Source organism: Notolepis coatsorum (genome assembly GCF_963971535.1).
Source record: "Notolepis coatsorum genome assembly, chromosome: 11".
In the NCBI taxonomy this organism is placed as follows: domain Eukaryota; kingdom Metazoa; phylum Chordata; class Actinopteri; order Aulopiformes; family Paralepididae; genus Notolepis; species Notolepis coatsorum.
In genome coordinates this window covers 11,355,355-11,375,303 of record NC_140175.1, presented here as the reverse complement: position 1 = coordinate 11,375,303, position 19,949 = coordinate 11,355,355, and the positions used below count along the sequence as shown (strand labels likewise).

The following is a 19,949-nucleotide window of genomic DNA, read 5'->3' as shown; positions in this document are numbered from 1 at the left end:
ACTTATATTGAAATACACTATATAGCCTATACACCAACACTGAAATGACAGTGGATAAATAAGAACTAAAGCTAATCGCATGGAAATAGCGATTAATATTCCATAACAAGTCTTGTGTGCGCCAGTATGGCCTACGTGTCTAATGAACAGTATAGGCTTAATATATTCTAGTTACTTGTTTCATTAGGATTTAGTAGATACTATATATATGCTCTGCCTCTGCCCTACGTACAGTATAAGTACAGACTGTACCTATACTGTACGTAGGGCAGAGCATATAGTATCTACTAAATCCTAATGCAACAAGTCATTAATGGAATAATAAGCCTACTGCGTTCATTCATTACGCTGTAGGCTTTAATGGAATAATAAGCCTATACTGTGTTCATTCATTACGCCGTAGGCTACAGTATACTGCGTGCTTGTGTGTGTGTGTGCGCGCTGCGGCAGGTGTACCACGTCCACGAGCTGTACTATATATGATGACAATACATTAATCTAATCTCATTTCGATGGGTCGCGCAAGACTCGCAAGGCACTTCCGCATCCATTTCCACACAGCTGCGTCATTACTTTGCCTTATAAGGAGCTCTGGAGGCGTTGTTTTGTATGCAAATGACCTGAACGGGGACGCGCGTTCGGGTTTAAGACATAATGCCGTTCCCCAACGCAGATATCCGATCATATCACAGGTGCGACCGTTTGAGCCACTTAAGACATATTACCAGCACGTTCGGGACTCAGAGTGAACTTGTCATTGATCCTGTCTCAGTCTTCCAAGAGAACTCTTTGGAACATTTTGGGGAATGAGACCCATTGTCTATAAAACATCTCCATGTATGAATGAATGAATGAATGAATGAATGAATGAAAACTTTATTTAACAGTAGCCTCCCTTGTGTAGCCTCCCTAAGACCTAGTATGCCCAATACCCCCTTTGGCTAGGATTCCCCTTTGGCTGACTGGCAGATCTTTTATATTTGTATTTTCTTTTACCCTTATTTAAATAGGTTGTACCATTGAATAGAAATGCAATTCCTGAAAGAAATTTCACATGGAAAATTAAGAAATATTATTTATTTATTCCCCCCCCCCCCCCCCCCCCCCCAGTGGACGAGCAGGTAAGAACACCGTCAGTGAAGAAACAGGCCTGTCCTGTTTGCAATCTGCGCTACACTGTGCCCTCTCATAACATTTTTCAGCACCAAAGTAATTCCCTGCCAGGCTTCCAGGTACCCAGGTGGGGTATCCCCCGGGCCTTTCTGGGGGGTTTGCAAGTTCTCCTCGTTTTTAAAGCCCCCCCCCCCCCCCAAAAAGGACAACGCAGAACAGATCGCTAACGCCGTCGCATCTCTGACGAAGACGGACAGGAACACTTGGATTGGATTCATGTATTGAACCGTCAAGGATGTTCCTTAAGCAATGCCACTGTCCCCCTTACCCAAACCTTCAGACATGACAGGAAAGGAAGCGCTTTTCAGGCTTGTCCGGTGACTTAGGCCTGGAGACTAGAGAATACTGTCATTTAAGATGACTTAACATAGGAATGGAAAGGGTAAGAGAAATGAAATTGGCTATTACAGTATCAAGCAAGAACGACTGTCAGGCTTTAAACCTGTAGGAGACCCAAGCGCAGAGAGAGGACATTTCTGATCTGTCTGACATTATTCTGCAATCTGTTAATAAAACTTTCATTCAATCAATCAATCTGCACGGTGATTGATTGATTGAAAACTTTATTTAACAGATTGCAGAATGGGTACAATACAGTACGGCTCAATACACACAATTGTTAAGGGGATGCAGACCAGAGAAAGACTTTCGTCTTGTTTACATCAGGGTCCCCCATTTTCAATTCATAATGAATTGGAAGTAAGGGTGCAACTTGCTCCGTGCAATCCATTCTTTGTGGATCTAGCCCTTTGAGTTTCCAGAGTTCACAAAAACGACATAGTAAAAATCATCAACTCTTAATTTTAAAACCAAATCAAGCTCTTCTCCGCTGTTCTCGAGAATCATTAAAACCTGGCATCTATGTGAGACAACATGTTTTAACAGCGGAGATTTGCATCCAGACGACAGTTTCCTTATCGGGGAAATTATCCTCCCATGTTGTGCAAGTTGACTTATTAGTATTTCGTCACTTATGAATGGCGGGATGTTATTTATATTAATCCTTCTGCCTGGTGTGGAGAGAGGCGCAACGGCAATGAACGCATCATCGATACTAATTCCGGATTCTACCACCGAGTTCACCTTCTCCAAACAATCGAGAAAAATCACCACTCCACCGTTCATTCTCGCAGCTGATTTAACACTTTTATGCCCAACAACTTCAGCTACTGCCAAGCTGCAGTCCTCTACGGACACATTAAGAGCATTAATCTTTACACCATGCCTCCTGCCGAGTTTGGCAAACTCCATACTGGCGTCTCACGCCAGCCAGCAGCACAACCTGGCCGACTGCCAAACAAACAAACTCCCCACATAACCCTGTACACGCCAAACACACAGCAAACTAACACTACACTATAATTACAATATAGCATAAATAAATGTAACTAACAAGATAGATAAAGAAATCGAAAAACTCACTCTACTTTCACGTACCTCCAATCTCCAATCTCCAATCTCGCTCCCAGCATGCACTGAGAGAGAGAGAGAGAGAGAGAGAGCGAGAGAGAGAGAGAGAGAGAGAGAAAGAGAGAGAGAGAGAGAGAGAGAGGAGAGGAGGAGAAGCTGCATGAGTGGCAGCTTTGTGAGAACAAGCATGCATCTGTGTGTTTGTGTGTTTGTGTGTGTGTGTGTCTGTCTGTGTGTGTGTGTGTGTGTGTGTTTGTGTTATAGCTCATGCATGTGCTATAAGTATAAAGTATGTTGTTTTGGTTTGCAAAAAAAAGATGCAGTCCTCAAGTTAAAGTTAGGTTCTTAGATGGATCCCCCCGTTGCCTCCTCCTCCTCTCCCTGCAGGGCGCCACGGGGAGCGGCATACTGGCTCATGTTAGGCAGGCCATGCATTATGCAGCAGCTTAGGCGACTGCGCGGGATATTCATGTCCTCTGCTACAGTCCACCTGTTGCTGCTCTGGTCGTAGCGCTCCACGTTGGAGATGGCCTGATAGACATTGTAGCCTCCGGCCACGAAGAGCAGGCCGTCCAACACCCCGATGCCAAAGTAGCTGCGGGGGGTGAGCATGGTGGGCAGGGCGCGCCAGGAGTCAGTCAAGGGGCTGTAGGCCTCTGCACTACGCAGGTAGTTTACACCATCACACCCTCCAACCTGAGGACAGGACACATGAGAGGAATGTTTTAGTGTGTGTCTCAGGTAGACAGGCAGGCAGACACGTTATTAAAATGAGGGCATCACAGCAGCATTGCAAGTCAAATGATACATATCTATACAAATATCTAGTATAAAGCATTTGTCTCTGTGTGCACCCACCACATAGACTTGTCCTTCGTACGCAGCCACTCCCGCTCCATAATGGCTGCTGCTCATGGGGGCGATCAGAGTCCACTGGTTGGTGTCTGGGCTGTAGCACTCAGCTGTGAGCAGACACTCCACCCCGTTGGAGCCACCACAGATGTAAACCTGTAATCAGGAAGAATATTCTAATTTAGTTTATATATTCCATTTTATTTCATTCTACTTTAATTGTCTGTTAATGTTGATGCACCAAAGGACCCAGACAAATTCCTTGTATGTGCAAGCTTACTTGGCAATAAAGACATTTCTGATTTCTGATTCTCAATGATACCAATCACTTAGTTTTTAATGTGAATGTTCCTTGGGTTCATCTACCACCCTGTGTCCCTCAGTTCTACCCACCTTGCCGTGGAGCGCTGCGGCGCCGGCGGAGCTCCTGTGCTCCAGCATGGGTGAGATCACTGTCCACTGGTTGGTTTCAGGCTCGTAGCACTCGGCGCTGTTCAGTTGCATGTGTCCATCGAACCCTCCCATGGCGTAGATACAGCCGCCCAACGCGACCACGCTGACGCGACTGCGGCGTGAGTGCATGGGAGCCGCCTGCAGCCAGCTGCGAGTGATGGGGTTGAACCTGCACACACTGCTGAGATGCTCGTCGGCCCAGCCACCGACGCAGTAGACCAGACCGTGGAGATAAACGCTGCCGTGGAAGGCCTGGGAACTCTCCCCCTCAACGCTCACGTCCATCCATTCATTGGCTCGGATATCGTAAGCCTCCATGCCATTGGTCACGTTGCTGCGAATATAGCCTCCGATGGCCAATAGGACCTCCTGGGGCAGGCGTGGGCGGGTCAGGGGGTTTGGGAGCCTGTCGGAGCCAGGGGGGTTCAGGACGCTGAGGATGAGGGCCCTGCAGTCGTGGCTGTCCCTCACCACAGGGTTGTTCTGGACGTTGTTCCCGAAGTAGTCAGGCCTCATCAAGCCCATGCGAACCTGGGAAGAGACAAGCAGACAGCGGGTACAACTTAGACAGCGGTTGTAGACGGTTTCACTGGAATTCTGTTGCTAGGGAACAGTTTGGACCCAAATGTTTGAGAACCACTGTACTAGGGAACCTAGTGTTGTTTTAATGCAATGCATTACTAATTACAATTATTTACCTTGGGCAGCAGCAAAGGGATGTGTGTTTTACGCTCCTCACGGGAGTGGTCGATCCAACGGAGGACGGCCTCGAACACCGTCTCCTCGCTCTTGACGTTCAGGTCATCCCTCTCGATGATGTCCACCAGTTGCTCCAGGGACAGCTCCACAAACTCCTGTGAGACACGCAGCATCTCCTCAAAGTGGCACACGATGAAGAGATGGGCCTTGTGCCTCAGTTCAGGGCAGTAGTAGATGTCTGCAAACCTCCAGATGCCGACACAGTTTTCCAGAGACAGCTGGCCCTCTAGGAAGTCAGAGCACGCTCCTACTATGCCAGTGACGAGAAGCTGGTCTGCAGCCACCAGAAGCTCTTTCACGTTCTCTGCTGTCACCGGCACAAAGCGCGTGTAGGCGTACTCTATGATGAGCTGCATCATACCCGGGGACACCCCAGGGATAGTGTAGACTGGGTTCTCTGAGTCGCTCCACTCCATTAGAGTGAAGAGGTCTCTGTGGGATGATAGAGATATCTGATGAGTAAACAGCAAGCAACATTCTGTCCTGTGTACTAATATATTTTCACTGTAGAAGTATAGGGTCTTAGCACAGTAGAAGTATATATTTTTTTACAGTAGAAGTACAGTATAGTATCTTTTTACAGTAGAAGTACAGTATAGGGTATTTTCACAGAAGCATACGGTCTTTTCACAGTAGAAGTATAGTATATTTTCATAGTAGAAGTACAGTATAGTATATTTACAGTAGAAGTACAGTATAGTATCTTAGCATAGTAAATTATTAAAATCAAATGAATTCATTGAAGCGTCTACTCTAGATGACGGACACATCCATCCCTACCAAGCTAACCCGAACCAAGCTAACCTGAACCAAGATAAACTTATGACTTAAAAGTATAGTTGACTTTGATTGGCCAAAATTAAATAATAATAAAGAAAACATCCCATTGCAAAAAAATTACATGCAAAAAAAAACGTTTTTATTAAATATATAAAAACAAATTGTATTATTACAGTAGAAGTACAGTATAGTATCTTTTTACTAACCAAGCTAACATGAACCCAGATAAACTTATGACATAAATAAAAAAATAATTATAATAAAACGTTTTTATTAAAGGATAAAAACTAAGGATTTGTATAGTCGACTTTGATTGACCCAAAAAAAAAAAAAAAAGCATCCCATTGCAAAAAAATTACATGCAAAAAGAAAACGTTTTTATTAAATTAATTTTTTTTATCATTACAGTAGAAGTACAGTATAGTATCTTTTTACTAACCAAGCTAACCTGAACCCAGATAAACGTACCTGAAATATTCGCTGCAGCCACACAGGATTGCCTTGTGGGCGTTAAACTCAGTGCTGTTGACTTTAATAACCACATCACAGAACCTTCCCTCCAGACGCAGGTCATTAAGGATTGACATTGTTTCCTTTTCCATCTGGTGATTTTTAAATTGTATCTACAGTATATATTCAAGCTTACAGACAAGTAGCCGGAAACAACAAGTGATTCTGAGGTCTTCTGAGAGAATTGTTACACAAATGTTCTAGAATGTTTGATTATGACATCATACTGTGACATCATACTGTGACATCAGACTGTGACATCACAACGGAACATATACCATTTGAATAATATAAATAATGTATGATATAATATAATGTAATGTAATGTTATATATAGGGCTGTCAGTTTATCGCATTAATTAGATTAATTAATTAAAAAAAAAATGATATAAAAAATATTGCTGTGTAATTACACATTTACACAGCAAATTATCGCGTTATGAAAATTAACTAAAAAAAAAGAAAAAAAGAAAAAAAACGTTTTAAATATATTTTTTTATCTCATTCATTTCACAAGAACGTAGAATAAACATTTACAAACTTTTTTTTTATGGTCCATTTGCATGTTCTTGGTATCTGATTCTAGGGACATCTATGGATCTCAGGGAATGTATTCCCAGTGTCAGAAATACTGTGTCTGTTACTAGGCTTGAGTAAATTGTAATGAACCAAATGAGAATATCAATTCATTTTTTTTTAAATAACACCATGCTAAAATTTACCAGACCTGAAAAATCTAAGCAAACAGAAGGTTTTGTAGATACAGTACTGAATTCTGCCATCCGGACACATGCCATTTGAAATATGATTATAGAATATAGAATATCAGGCCTAAAATGGTTATGGGATTAAAATGTGATTAATTAGATTAATTAATTACAAATCCTGTAATTAATTAGATTCATTTTTTTAATCGCCTGACAGCACTAGTTATATATTATAATATAATGTAATATAATAATAAAGTATAATATATTTATCTCCTATTTGAATAATATAGACATTATGTCTAAAATAAAAACATGACATTCTTTAGAAGGCTTAAAATTAAATAAATTGATTTAAATTAAAATAAATGTAAAATAATAATAACGTTATTTATATAGCACCATTCATACAGATTGCAGCTCAAAGTGCTTTACACAAAAAAACGAAACAAAAGGATAAAACATTATTCTTATTTTTTTATTAAATAATAAAGACATTAAAATGATAAAAACGGGAATAAAACATCTAGACAAGATAGTAAAAATGGCTAAATAAGACAAACAGTAAGACAATAACATAAGACAATAAAAAAATTACAAATAAAATAATAATAAGACTGAAAAATTAAATAGTTAAAATAATAAAATAGCGAAATTAGATAGTAAACAATAAGAAAAAACGTATAACAGTAAAATAAGACATTAATGAATAACAAATAAAAAAACGACATAAAATAATTATACAAATTATAATAAAATATTTAAGTAAAAAATTATAGAAATAAAGAAAAATAAGACAATAAAATAAAGATAATAATTAATTTAAAAGCTAGTTTAAAAAGGTACGTTTTGACCTGGTTTTAAAAAGTGCCAACCGAGTCTGCTGCTGTCCTCATGACCTGCAGGAGAGAGAGAGTTCCACACAGTGCTGCTGTCTTCATGACCTGCAGGAGAGAGAGTTCCACAGAGTGCTGCTGTCCTCATGACCTGCAGGAGAGAGTTCCACAGAGTGCTGCTGTCCTCATGACCTGCAGGAGAGTTCCACAGAGTGCTGCTGTCTTCATGACCTGCAGGAGAGAGAGTTCCACAGAGTGCTGCTGTCCTCATGACCTGCAGGAGAGAGAGTTCCACAGAGTGCTGCTGTCTTCATGACCTGCAGGAGAGAGAGTTCCACAGAGTGCTGCTGTCCTCATGACCTGCAGGAGAGAGAGTTCCACAGAGTGCTGCTGTCCTCATGACCTGCAGGAGAGAGTTCCACAGAGTGCTGCTGTCCTCATGACCTGCAGGAGAGAGTTCCACAGAGTGCTGCTGTCCTCATGACCTGCAGGAGAGAGTTCCACAGAGTGCTGCTGTCCTCATGACCTGCAGGAGAGAGTTCCACAGAGTGCTGCTGTCTTCATGACCTGCAGGAGAGAGAGTTCCACAGAGTGCTGCTGTCCTCATGACCTGCAGCAGAGAGAGTTCCACAGAGTGCTGCTGTCTTCATGACCTGCAGGAGAGAGTTCCACAGAGTGCTGCTGTCCTCATGACCTGCAGGAGAGAGAGTTCCACAGAGTGCTGCTGTCCTCATGACCTGCAGGAGAGAGAGTTCCACAGAGTGCTGCTGTCCTCATGACCTGCAGGAGAGAGTTCCACAGAGTGCTGCTGTCCTCATGACCTGCAGCAGAGAGAGTTCCACAGAGTGCTGCTGTCCTCATGACCTGCAGGAGAGAGAGTTCCACAGAGTGCTGCTGTCCTCATGACCTGCAGGAGAGAGAGTTCCACAGAGTGCTGCTGTCCTCATGACCTGCAGGAGAGAGAGTTCCACACAGTGCTGCTGTCCTCATGACCTGCAGGAGAGAGAGTTCCACAGAGTGCTGCTGTCCTCATGACCTGCAGGAGAGAGAGTTCCACAGAGTGCTGCTGTCCTCATGACCTGCAGGAGAGAGTTCCACAGAGTGCTGCTGTCCTCATGACCTGCAGGAGAGAGTTCCACAGAGTGCTGTCCTCATGACCTGCAGGAGAGAGTTCCACAGAGTGCTGCTGTCCTCATGACCTGCAGGAGAGAGTTCCACAGAGTGCTGCTGTCCTCATGACCTGCAGGAGAGTTAAGGATTTGGATAGTCGACTATGATTGGCCGAAATTAGCCGATAGTCTATATATAAACTATATATATATATATATATATATATTTTTTTATCATTCCATTTGGGCTGTGGGGGTGCTTAATGTCTGAAGGAGTCGACTGAAGGCTTCTTGTCCTCTGTGCAAAAGCATGCAATTGGTCCACTGATGGATACATCTTGATATTTGTCCAGTCTAGTGTGTTCATTAGACGGGTGAAATCCTCTTTCAGTGCCTCTGTGCCTGTTTTCTTAGGCAGTTAGCCTCTGGTATGCGTGCCATTAGCGTTAGCCACGCTTCTAGGCCTCTTTTGTTTTGGAAAGAATGATAAAAAAAACTTTAAATAAAAATAAAAATAAATAAAAATTATAATATATATCTTTTTTTTCGACTAAGAGGTTGGCAGTCGACTACGGCTCCTTTCGATCGATTAGTCGACTATTCGACTAATAGGGGTCAGCCCTAGTGTGCTGTCCTCATGACCTGCAGGAGAGAGTTCCACAGTTGTGGGGCGTAGCAGCAGAAAGCACTGATCACAGCATCATGTGAATGAATGAATGAATGAAAACTTTATTTAACAGATTGCAGAATGGGTACAATACAGTACGGCTCAATACATACAATTGTTAAGGGGATGCAGACCTGAGAAAGACGTTTGTCTTGTTTCCACCAGGGTCCCCCATTTTCAATTCATATAGACATATATGACATACATGACATACAGATAGTCAGTACTGCTACATCTATACATTTATGACATACCAGATTTGCAAATACAGTACTGTTTGTGATACAGAAGGAGTCAAGAAAAGGGAGTATATACATTTGACGTAGAAACTGTACATTGGAGGAGGTTGGGTGGGGGGGGTTGGGTACATTGGGATATTGACAACCATACTGGGTAATTTACATTGGAGGTGGTTGGGGGGGGGGGGGGGGGGGGCGGGGGGCACACTGTATAAACAAGTAACACTGTACATTGAGGGGGGGGGGGGGAGGAGACACTGTACAAACAAACACAAATGTACATTGAACTATTGACAAAACCATACTAGGTAAATGACTGTACATTGGAGGGGGTTGGGTTAGGATATTTACAGGGGCCAGTGTTGAATTGCAGTCTCCCGTAGGTGTCCCTTGAGAGAGGTTTTGAAAGTGGGTAGTGATCCACATTCCTTTACAGCTTTGGGTAGGGCGTTCCACATTGATGTGGCATAATTGCGAAACGTGTTTAGTCCCTTATTTGAGCCGAATCTGGGTTTAACATGATTTGTGGAGCTCCCTCTGGTGTTGTGATCGTGGTATTCACTGACCTTTGGGAAGTATTTTGACATGTACATGGGTACCTTGGTCGTGTAGTGTATCTTGTAGACCAGGCCCATTGCAAGTTGTTGTACTCTGTCGTCTACTCTAAGCCATCCTAGGTTGTCAAAGTGGGCAGGGGTGAGGTGGGTTCTAGGAGTAAGGTCAAGCAGTAGTCTGACCAGTTTGTTTTGAGATGTTTGTAATTTTGTTTTTAGCGCCTTTGAGGTGCTTTGGTACCATGAGGTGCAAGCATAGTCGTAGTACCCCTGAATGAGTGCTCCTGCCAGAGTCTTCAGGGTGTTCTTGTTTACCAGAGAGGAGATCCGGTACAAGAATCGAGTTCGTTGGTTGACTTTTTTTTATTACATTGGATGCCATTTTAGTCACAGGAGAGATTAGCCTCTAGGATGGAACCCAGGTAGGTAATTTCATCTTTCCTTGTGACAATATTGTCACCCACTGTAACTGAGAAGCCGTCGGTCTTGCTGAGTTTGTTATTTGAACCGAAGAGAATGGACTCTGTTTTGCCCATGTGTAATGATAGTTTGTTATCAGCGAGCCATATGCAGATTCTGCCTAGTTCACGGCACCACTTGTAACTCTGCTGTGGACACTGAGCACCCGGCTCTATAGCAGACACAGGGAGAAACAGAGGGAGGCTGCTGATGCCAGTGGGTGGTGGTGATGGTGATGATGATGATGAAGAAGAAGAAACTATGAAAATCATTTTCTTATTCTTCTTCATCGTCGCCGCCGCCGTCGTTGTCATCATCATCATATTATTATTATTATTATTAGGCTATTATTATTGTTGTTGTTTATTAAAAGTATTAAATAGTTTAGGTCCCGGAGCTGCCTTCTGTCTCTTCTAACAATACCATACTGGTAATAGTTATTTATTCACTCAGTGCATGAAGCGGTTCCATCTCATTTCATGTCTTTATTTGTACCACACATTGCTACATTGTCACGCAGCGAACACACACATGCGAGATGGCCGACAGACACAGGAACACACACGTGCGAGATGGGCGACAGACACAGCGAACACACACATGCGAGATGGGCGACACACACAGGAACACACACATGCGAGATGGGCGACAGACACAGGAACACACACATGCGAGATGGGCGACAGACACAGCGAACACACACATGCGAGATGGGCGACACAGACAGGAACACACACATGCGAGATGGGCGACACACACAGCGAACACACACATGCGAAATGGGCGACACAGACAGGAACACACACATGCGAGATGGACGACAGACACAGGAACACACACATGCGAGATGGGCGACACACACAGGAACACACACATGCGAGATGGGCGACAGACACAGGAACACACACATGCGAGATGGGCGACAGACACAAGAACACACACATGCAAGATTGGCGACACACACACACACACACATGCATTTTTTGGGGTCGCCGATTAAATGTCCTCTCTGCACTTGACCCATCCTGTTGTCCTTCCCCCCCCAAGGGCAGCCAGGAGCAGACCCGGGGACCAATCCAAGTGCTCCTGTCCGTCAGGGGCGGATTTAGGATTATAGGAGATCCGGGGCTTAGCCCAGATAAGTGCCCCCCTTTTTATTTTTATTTTTTTTTCTTCAATTTTTTTCAATTTTTTTTTTATTATTTTTTTTATAAGTTTTTTGTTTGTTTTGTAGGCAAGGGGTGGTTTGGAGGGGGTCAGGCACGGCCCTCCTCCACGGCAGATTTTTTTTAAATTTAATTAACCTGTACATGCAATTTCCTGCAATATAGAGCCTTCAATCTTGACCAATAAAGCTGCTCTTTTCACTATAAAACTCAGTTAACCATAACGTAGTTATGGTTAGATTTATATATTGGGGGGGGGGGGGGGTATATCACATTTTTCATATAATCAAAAAGTGGTGGAGCAAGATTATACCTTTGCTCCCCCAAGTTCAATTGTGGGAGAGCAGAGATGCTCCGAATGCTCTTATGGCCAGGCGTCTATGATTCACTGATACAAAGTAAAATAGTGCAGTGCAATAAAATAGTTAGTAAAATAGAATAAAATAATGCAATAGTGCATTGCAATAAAATAGTTATCATCGTATTTTTTCGGGAGGCCGGTAAGGAGTGCATTACAGTAGTCGAGTTGGCTTGAGATAAAGGCATGGATCTGGTTTTCAGCGTCCTTTTGATTTATAAATGGCCGTACTTTAGCTATGTTTCTAAGGTGGAAGAATTAAGTTTTTGTCAACTTGTTGATTGTGATTTAAAGCTTAGGTCTGAGTCTACCATGACACCAAGACTTAACTCACTCAAATACAGTTAGCAGCTGGATAGACCACAGATGGAAATTAGCTTCTGCTAAATCTGGTGCAAACATATTTTCATGTAACAATGATGAATTGTCAAAAAAAAAAATAAAAAAAAAAAAAAAAAATTTTTTATTTTTTTTTGAATAGATTCGGGGCTTTTCAGAAAACATTCGGGGCTTGAGCCCCAGTAGCCACCCCCTAGCTCCGCCCCTGCTGTCGTCTTCGCCAGGGACGCGACAGTGTTAGCGATCTGTTCTGCATGTTTTTCCATTGGGTTTATCTCTTTTTCTGGAGGGGAAACCCTTGCGAGCACGGGGGAGAACATGCAAACTCCACACAGAGAGGCCCGGGAGATACCCCACCTGGGTACAGCAATCCGGCAGCCTGGTCCCCAACCCAAGCGGGAATCGAGCCCAGGACCTTCTTGCTGCGAGGCAACAGTGTTGTTAACCAGATACAAACTATTCACTTCAGACAGATCCAGATATTGATGAATACTGTGTGAGGGTGAATATATAGTGATGGTGGATATATAGTGAGGGTGAAGGTGAATATATAGTGAGGGTGCAGGGGCGTCGTTTTGGTATGGCAAGGTATGGCACTCGCAAAAAAAAAGAAAAAAAAATTATAATTACATTTTTTTTATGTTGATTTAGAATTCGAATGTCAACATTATGAACGAAGCTTCGAACTATTCGGTACAGCCCTAGCATGTTTTGATATTGTCAATTATCTCACTTTTACTAGGTGCAGTCGCGTCGCAGTTGCTGTAGCATGTAGAGCCCAGAGGAGGGCAGCAGAGAGCTGTGTGGTTCAGCAGTAAAGTCAACCCGCAGCCTCTGGCCAGAGGAGGGCAGCAGAGAGCTGTGTGGTTACGCAGTAAAGTCAACCTGCAGCCTCTGGCCAGAGGAGGGCAGCAGAGAGCTGAGTGGTTCAGCCGTAAAGTCAACCCGCAGCCTCTGGCCAGAGGAGGGCAGCAGAGAGCTGAGTGGTTCAGCCGTAAAGTCAACCCGCAGCCTCTGGCCAGAGGAGGGCAGCAGAGAGCTGAGTGGTTCAACCGTAAAGTCAACCCGCAGCCTCTGGCCAGAGGAGGGCAGCAGAGAGATGTGTGGTTAGTCAGTAAAGTCAACCCGCAGCCTCTGGCCAGAGGAGGGCAGCAGAGAGCTGAGTGGTTCACCAGTAAAGTCAACCCGCAGCCTCTGGCCAGAGGAGGGCAGCAGAGAGCTGAGTGGTTCAGCAGTAAAGTCAAGCCGACTCTCCTCCTCAACCACAGAAAGCACTGGTGGAAAGTAACTAGATGTCTTAACTTTCAAGGTACTTGTACTTTACTTGAGTATTTTTATTTTTATTTTAGGGAACTTTGTACTTTTACTCCACTACATTAAAAATAAATATTGTACCTTTTACTCCACTACATTATATGTCACAATAAATATAGGCAATACAAATTAGAATCTGAATATATACTGTAGCTGTGGCCATTATATGGTTTTCATAATTTATATGTTCTTTAGGTTTGTGGGTCTGGTGTAATATTTGGGAATGTATTTATGTTGCATTTCTTATTTTCTTTGTTGTTTGATTTGCTACAATTTATAGTATATTCATTTTGACGTCTTGTTATATGGTGTCCCGTTGGGCTGCTCTTGCGTTTTATTTTTGGGACTGACCGACTGACTGACTGAGCAAGCAAGCAGCAGGGATGGTCGGAGTTGCACTCCGGTACAGATTAATCCTTTTAGCTACTAATACTATGACTGTTGACAAGAACAGAAGAATGAAGATTCCCCTTTTTGTAGCATGCAGCCAACGAGGTATTTAGTGTTTGTTTGTATTTTGCTTTGTTGACGTGTTGTTTTTCATCAAGCTGTGTATATTATTGTTTTGTGTCGACCTAACCTGGCTTATGTTTCTCTTTTAAGTTTTCACGGTGGAGGGCGGCTACGTGGCGTAGTGGGCAAGGCGCTCACCACGAATGACGGAGACGCTGGGCTTGCCTGTTCGAGCCCAGCGCTCCACATTGCTTTCAGTTTAGCTGGTCGTTCATACTAATACACATTGGCCGTATTAGGGGGTGGGAAACTGATGGGTGGGGATCGGGCGTTGTGGACAGCGACTCCTACAGGTCGGTTGGTGCGCCTGCGCAGTAGAATCAGGAAGTGTCGGGGGCAGCGTGAGCCTCCCACGCGTTACTCCTCGCCACTGAGAGATCGAGCTGCGCAGGTGAAAAGATGCGACTGCTGTTACCTCAAGTACCGGAGGGGACTTGTGCTATGTATGACTTAGTCCACATCGCAGCCGGCTTGTGGGAGGCAAGAAACAGCGTTCGTGACAGGGGAGGGTTGAATTGGATGATACGAAATTGGGATGGGAGAAAAAATATAGAAAATGGGAGAAAAAGTTGATAAAAAAAAAAAACGTTTTCACGGTGGATTGGAGGACCAAGCTTTCAATAAACCCGTAGAAAGAAACCACTTGTGTCTGCCTGTGCTTGGAGGGAATTACATATAGCCTACTAATGGGTAAGAGTAAACAGTACACAATGTGCAGTATACACGAGGTGCCCTAACTGGCCTGATATACGTCATATGTTGTAGTCCGTGCAGGTTTCGGTGGTTAAGAGTCAGACACACTTAGTGGTCAGACATTCCTAATAGTTCCTGAGTTCTGCATCCAGTTCTCCAGCTTCTGGCAGCAGTCCCTGCCCACGGTTGTGGAGCCTGGTGATGGCCGCTGGCAGGAAGGACTGACCGAGGCTGTTAGTGGTGTGTTGGGGGGGGGGGGGGGGGGGGGGGGTGAGTCTGTGGCTGAACGTGCTCCTCATCTTGTCTAGCTCCTCATAGAAGAGGGGTTCTTCAGGATAGCGTCTAGCATCTTTCTCATCCTCCTCTCGGCCATCACCTCTAGTTTGATCAGCTCGACTCCCACCACGGAGCTAGCCTTCCTCACCAGCTTGTTCAGTTTGACTCTCACTACAGAGCTAGTCTTCCTCACCAGCTTGTTCAGCTTGACTCACTACAGAGCTAGTCTTCCTCACCAGCTTGTTCAGTTTGACTCACTACAGAGCTAGTCTTCCTCACCAGCTTGTTCAGTTTGACTCACTACAGAGCTAGTCTTCCTCACCAGCTTGTTCAGTTTGACTCCACTACAGAGCTAGTCTTCCTCACCAGGTTGTTCAGTTTGACTCACTACAGAGCTAGCCTTCCTCACCAGCTTGTTCAGTTTGACTCACTACAGAGCTAGTCTTCCTCACCAGCTTGTTCAGTTTGACTACAGAGCTAGCCTTCCTCACCAGCTTGTTCAGTTTGACTACAGAGCTAGTCTTCATCACCAGCTTGTTCAGTTTGACTACAGAGCTAGTCTTCATCACCAGCTTGTTCAGTTTGACTACAGAGCTAGCCTTCCTCACCAGCTTGTTCAGTTTGACTCACTACAGAGCTAGCCTTCCTCACCAGCTTGTTCAGTTTGACTCACTACAGAGCTAGCCTTCCTCACCAGCTTGTTCAGTTTGACTCACTACAGAGCTAGTCTTCCTCACCAGCTTGTTCAGTTTGACTCACTACAGAGCTAGCCTTCCTCACCAGCTTGTTCAGTTTGACTCACTACAGAGCTAGTCTTCCTCACCAGCTTGTTCAGTTTGACTCACTACAGAGCTAGTCTTCCTCACCAGCTTGTTCAGTTTGACTCACTACAGAGCTAGCCTTCCTCACCAGCTTGTTACTCCAGCACGAGGCCTCCGCTCCTCCAACTCCGACCTCCTCACCATCCCCCTCACCAGGCGTTCCACACTGGGAGACCGAGCTTTCGCTGTAGCTGCCCCCAGGCTGTGGAACTCCCTCTCCCCCTCCATCCGAGGCTCTGACACCATCAACATCTTCAAAACCAACCTAAAACCCCACCTGTTCACACTTGCCTTCACGCAACACGGCCCCGCTCCCAAGTAGCCCCCCCCCCCTGACTCTTTTCTTTTAAGCCACAAATCCCGTTGTTTTGTTTTGTTGTTTGTTTGTTTTTGTTTTGTTTTCTGTTTTTTTTGTTTGTTAATTTCAACCACTTCATCAAATTGGAGAGCACCTTGCTTCCCTTTTTTATCTTATTTGTTTTTTCCTGTTGTTACTATACACATATATTCATAATTTAATTTTTTTTATTTTATTTTATAACATTTTTAAGTTTTTCCACCCTTTCCTTGTACAGTGTCCTTGAGTCTGAGAAAGGCGCGTCTCTCTTAAAATCCAATTTATTATTATTATTATTATTATTATTATTATTATTATTATTATTATTATTATTATTATTATTATTATTATTATTATTATTCCAGGTGTTGGAAGCAGGGACGTGCACAGGACTTTAGAAAGGCAGGTGCCCGGAATCATAAAAGGGCATTAATTAGTAAATGTAAGGCGAGCGCGCGCAGCGCGCGAGCCCGATTTTTGGGGTTAATACAAGTCTATCATGGTACATTCAGTTTCACCGATAGATGTCACCAAAGAGAGAGAGATCGCATCATCGCAACTATACCTTGTTAAGTTGAAACGCACAGTGGTCCAGCAGGGCAGAATGGCTTGATAAAGTATATCCACTCCACTCCACTGTCCAGACTGTGTTGATGTCCATTGTCCATGCATGTCCAGTTGTCCACACTGCATCCATATAGCTTGTTGTTAGCCAACAACGGCAACAAGTACTGTGCAGAGCTGTGTCTTTGCCCATTTCCTCATCAAACAGCCTGCAAACTACCTGGCGTTCTATCGCCCTGCTCTAAGACAAACTCTAACCATAACCAACTTTGAAAGAGTGCCTAAGCTTAGTTAACCGTCGAAAGAACTTGCCTTCACGCTCTAAGACAAATAGCTGCATCTCACAACAACACAGCCAGAAAATGGTGTTGGCCAATCAGAGAGAACGTCTCCGCGAAATGCGGCTAAGGAAAAAAATGAGAGCGAGAGAGAGAGAGAGAGAGAGAGAGAGAGTATGCTGCGTAGGCTGGAAGGACCTATTATTTACGAGAGGGGTGGCATTTCTCTCTCTTTCTTTACCTAATATTTAGATTCTATCGTGACATCTTTCATTTGGAAGGGCAGGGCAGTATATATATATGTGCAACTGTAAAAAAAAAAAAAAAAAAAAGAGGGTGGCATAAAAAGGGCACTTTCTAATGAGAAATGAAAAAGGCAGGTGCCCGGGCACCCCTTCACCCCTATGTATGCACGTGCCTGGTTGGAAGCATCAAAGGAAAAAGCTTTTTTTCCCCGAGTTCAGAGAAAACTGGAGGAACCCTAAGAATTAGTGATCTGAACGTGTAGAACAGGTTCCAAGATTCCATTCCAACAGTGTTGTGATGTAAGAGGGAGGTTTACCAAAGATAAACAAATACAGTTACGCCTTTCACCCAGAGAAGGCCATCCAGCCTTTTCATAAAGGACACAGTGGTGGATATCATACCTGTCACCAGGGGTGTAAAAAGTACCCAGAAAGTATACTTAAGTGAAAGTATGGGTGCCGTCTCAAAATCTTACTCAAGTAAAAGTCAAAGTATCTGGCTAAAAACACACTTGAGTAAAAGTAAAAAAGTTTCTACTTTTAAAAAAGTAATAAAAAGTCAAAGTAAAAACTTTTTTTCTGACCGTCTATTCTTCAGATAGCAGGTGTTTAATCAAAGATCCCCGCTTTCTAGTCTTGCACAAAGACCAATCAGCAGCATGGGTATGGGCGGGTTCATTTTCCACTGATGATGGGGATTTGATTGGCTGTTTTTAAATAAAGCGCGGCCGCAGGATTAATAACGTTAACGTTAGTTTGGCCAGAGAAACAGATATACTAATTAAAATAGTTGTACTTTGTACTTTGTAGGTCTGCATTTCAAATGTAAGGAGTAAAAAGTATGTATTTTTTTTTCTTTCTGAAATGTAATTGAGTAAAAGTACAAGTATACAAACCTAATAGTACTCGAGTAAAGTACAAATCCCCAAAAACAGTACTTAAGTGTTGTAACGAAGTACAATTACTCAAGTACTTTACACCCCTGGTCACCAGTAATAAATCAGAGGGCAGAATGACAGACCGAGTTGAAGCCGCAGCGCGTCTATAAATGACATCGCCATAACCCCGCCTCTCCAAGGGTGGTCTTGAATGATGAAGAAATTCTGCAGAAGTGCTGGCCTGAAATCAGTTTTATGGGTTCCAACTTTATATTCAAGTTTATATGATAAACAGATCATTACGACCGTCTGCTCTTATTGACAGAGGGTCGGTCTCTCCACAGGATTGTGTGAAAAGTGGTCTCTCGTTGACGTCACCGCGCCAGGAGCCGAGGAGGAAAACCGATTCGGAGGAGGCGTTTTGCAGCAGGAGGTAATGGAGCGACAAGTCGTCTGGTAATCCGGAGGTTCCCGGTTCTATTCCCGCTCCTCCCGGGCAGCGCGTCGAAGTGTCCTTGAGCAAGACACTTGACCCCTAATTGCTCCCGATGAGCAGGTCGGCACCTTGCATGGTCGCCTCCGCCGTCGGTGTGTGAATGGGTGAGTGAACGGGTCAAATGTGAGGAACAAATTGTAAAGTGGGTGGGTGGGTGGGTGGGTGGGTGGGTGGGTGGGTGGGTGGGTGGCTGGGTGAGTGAGAGACATTGTGGGGGCATGTGTGTGTGTGTGTGCACATGCATTTATGTATGTATGAGAGACTCTTTGAAGACCTGAGCCTATAATGAAAGCAGATATGTAGACATTCCCTATGAAGCTGGATGTCATGAGGCCAATTGGAACGAGGAACAATTGTCCTAATTTCTTGTCCTGTGCAAAAGTTGAAGACAGCAGGGTCATATTTTGGTATGGTTTCTTTAATAATAGAGGTCTTGTTTTTTGCGTTCTGTCAATAATGTTTCCCCGGGCCGTCCGTGAACCCTTTGATCTCTCTGGCCCCGCCCCCCGCCAATCAAGCTCTTCTGCTTTAATAAGAGAGACTGGTTTATAGAAACCAAATGTCTCCTCCGGTACTTTATAGCACGCCTGGCCTCCGTAGCCGTTCACCCCGCCAGGGTCTAAAATCGTGTAGAATAGAATAGTCTTTATTGACATTATATTGTGTACAATGAGATTTAGAACTCAAACTTAAGGTGCTACACAATAAATCACACTACACACAATTATTAAAACAACAAACTTAAGGTGCTACACAATAGATCACACTACACACAATTATCAAAATAACAAACTTAAGGTGCTACACAATAAAACACACTGTACATAATTATTAAAACAACAAACTTAAGGCGCCACACAATAAATCACACTACACACAATTATTAAAATAACAAACATAAGGTGCTACACAATAGATCACACTACACACAATTATTAAAATAACAAACTTAAAGGCCAACTTGCAGGTTGTATTTTTGTTCAATAAACAATGTGGACTAGGCCAACGGTGACTTTCATGAAGAAGAAAAAAAAAATATTGAAATTGACCAAGTTTTAGCGTTTTTATCAAACATTTTGTCTGCCCAACACAAAGGTATATTTTAATCAATGGTTCATAACATGCGCGTGTAATCAAAATGATGTCGTCACGGCAGGTGCAGG

At 43.6% G+C, this 19,949-nt stretch overlaps 1 protein-coding gene across 1 annotated transcript; it reads right to left on the bottom strand.

The window, feature by feature from the left end:
• Positions 1 to 1,117: 1,117 nt before the first annotated feature.
• LOC311236498 (kelch-like protein 10) lies at positions 1,118 to 17,214 on the bottom strand. The gene is made up of 5 exons (XM_084324176.1): positions 16,891 to 17,214; positions 4,663 to 5,079; positions 3,829 to 4,399; positions 3,442 to 3,591; positions 1,118 to 3,279 (listed from the first exon to the last, which is right to left on the bottom strand). Exons 1-5 carry the CDS (start codon positions 17,016 to 17,018, stop codon positions 2,929 to 2,931), a joined length of 1,617 nt encoding a protein of 538 aa, XP_084180302.1. The 5' UTR covers positions 17,019 to 17,214; the 3' UTR covers positions 1,118 to 2,928.
• Between the last annotated feature and the right edge of the window lie 2,735 nt (positions 17,215 to 19,949).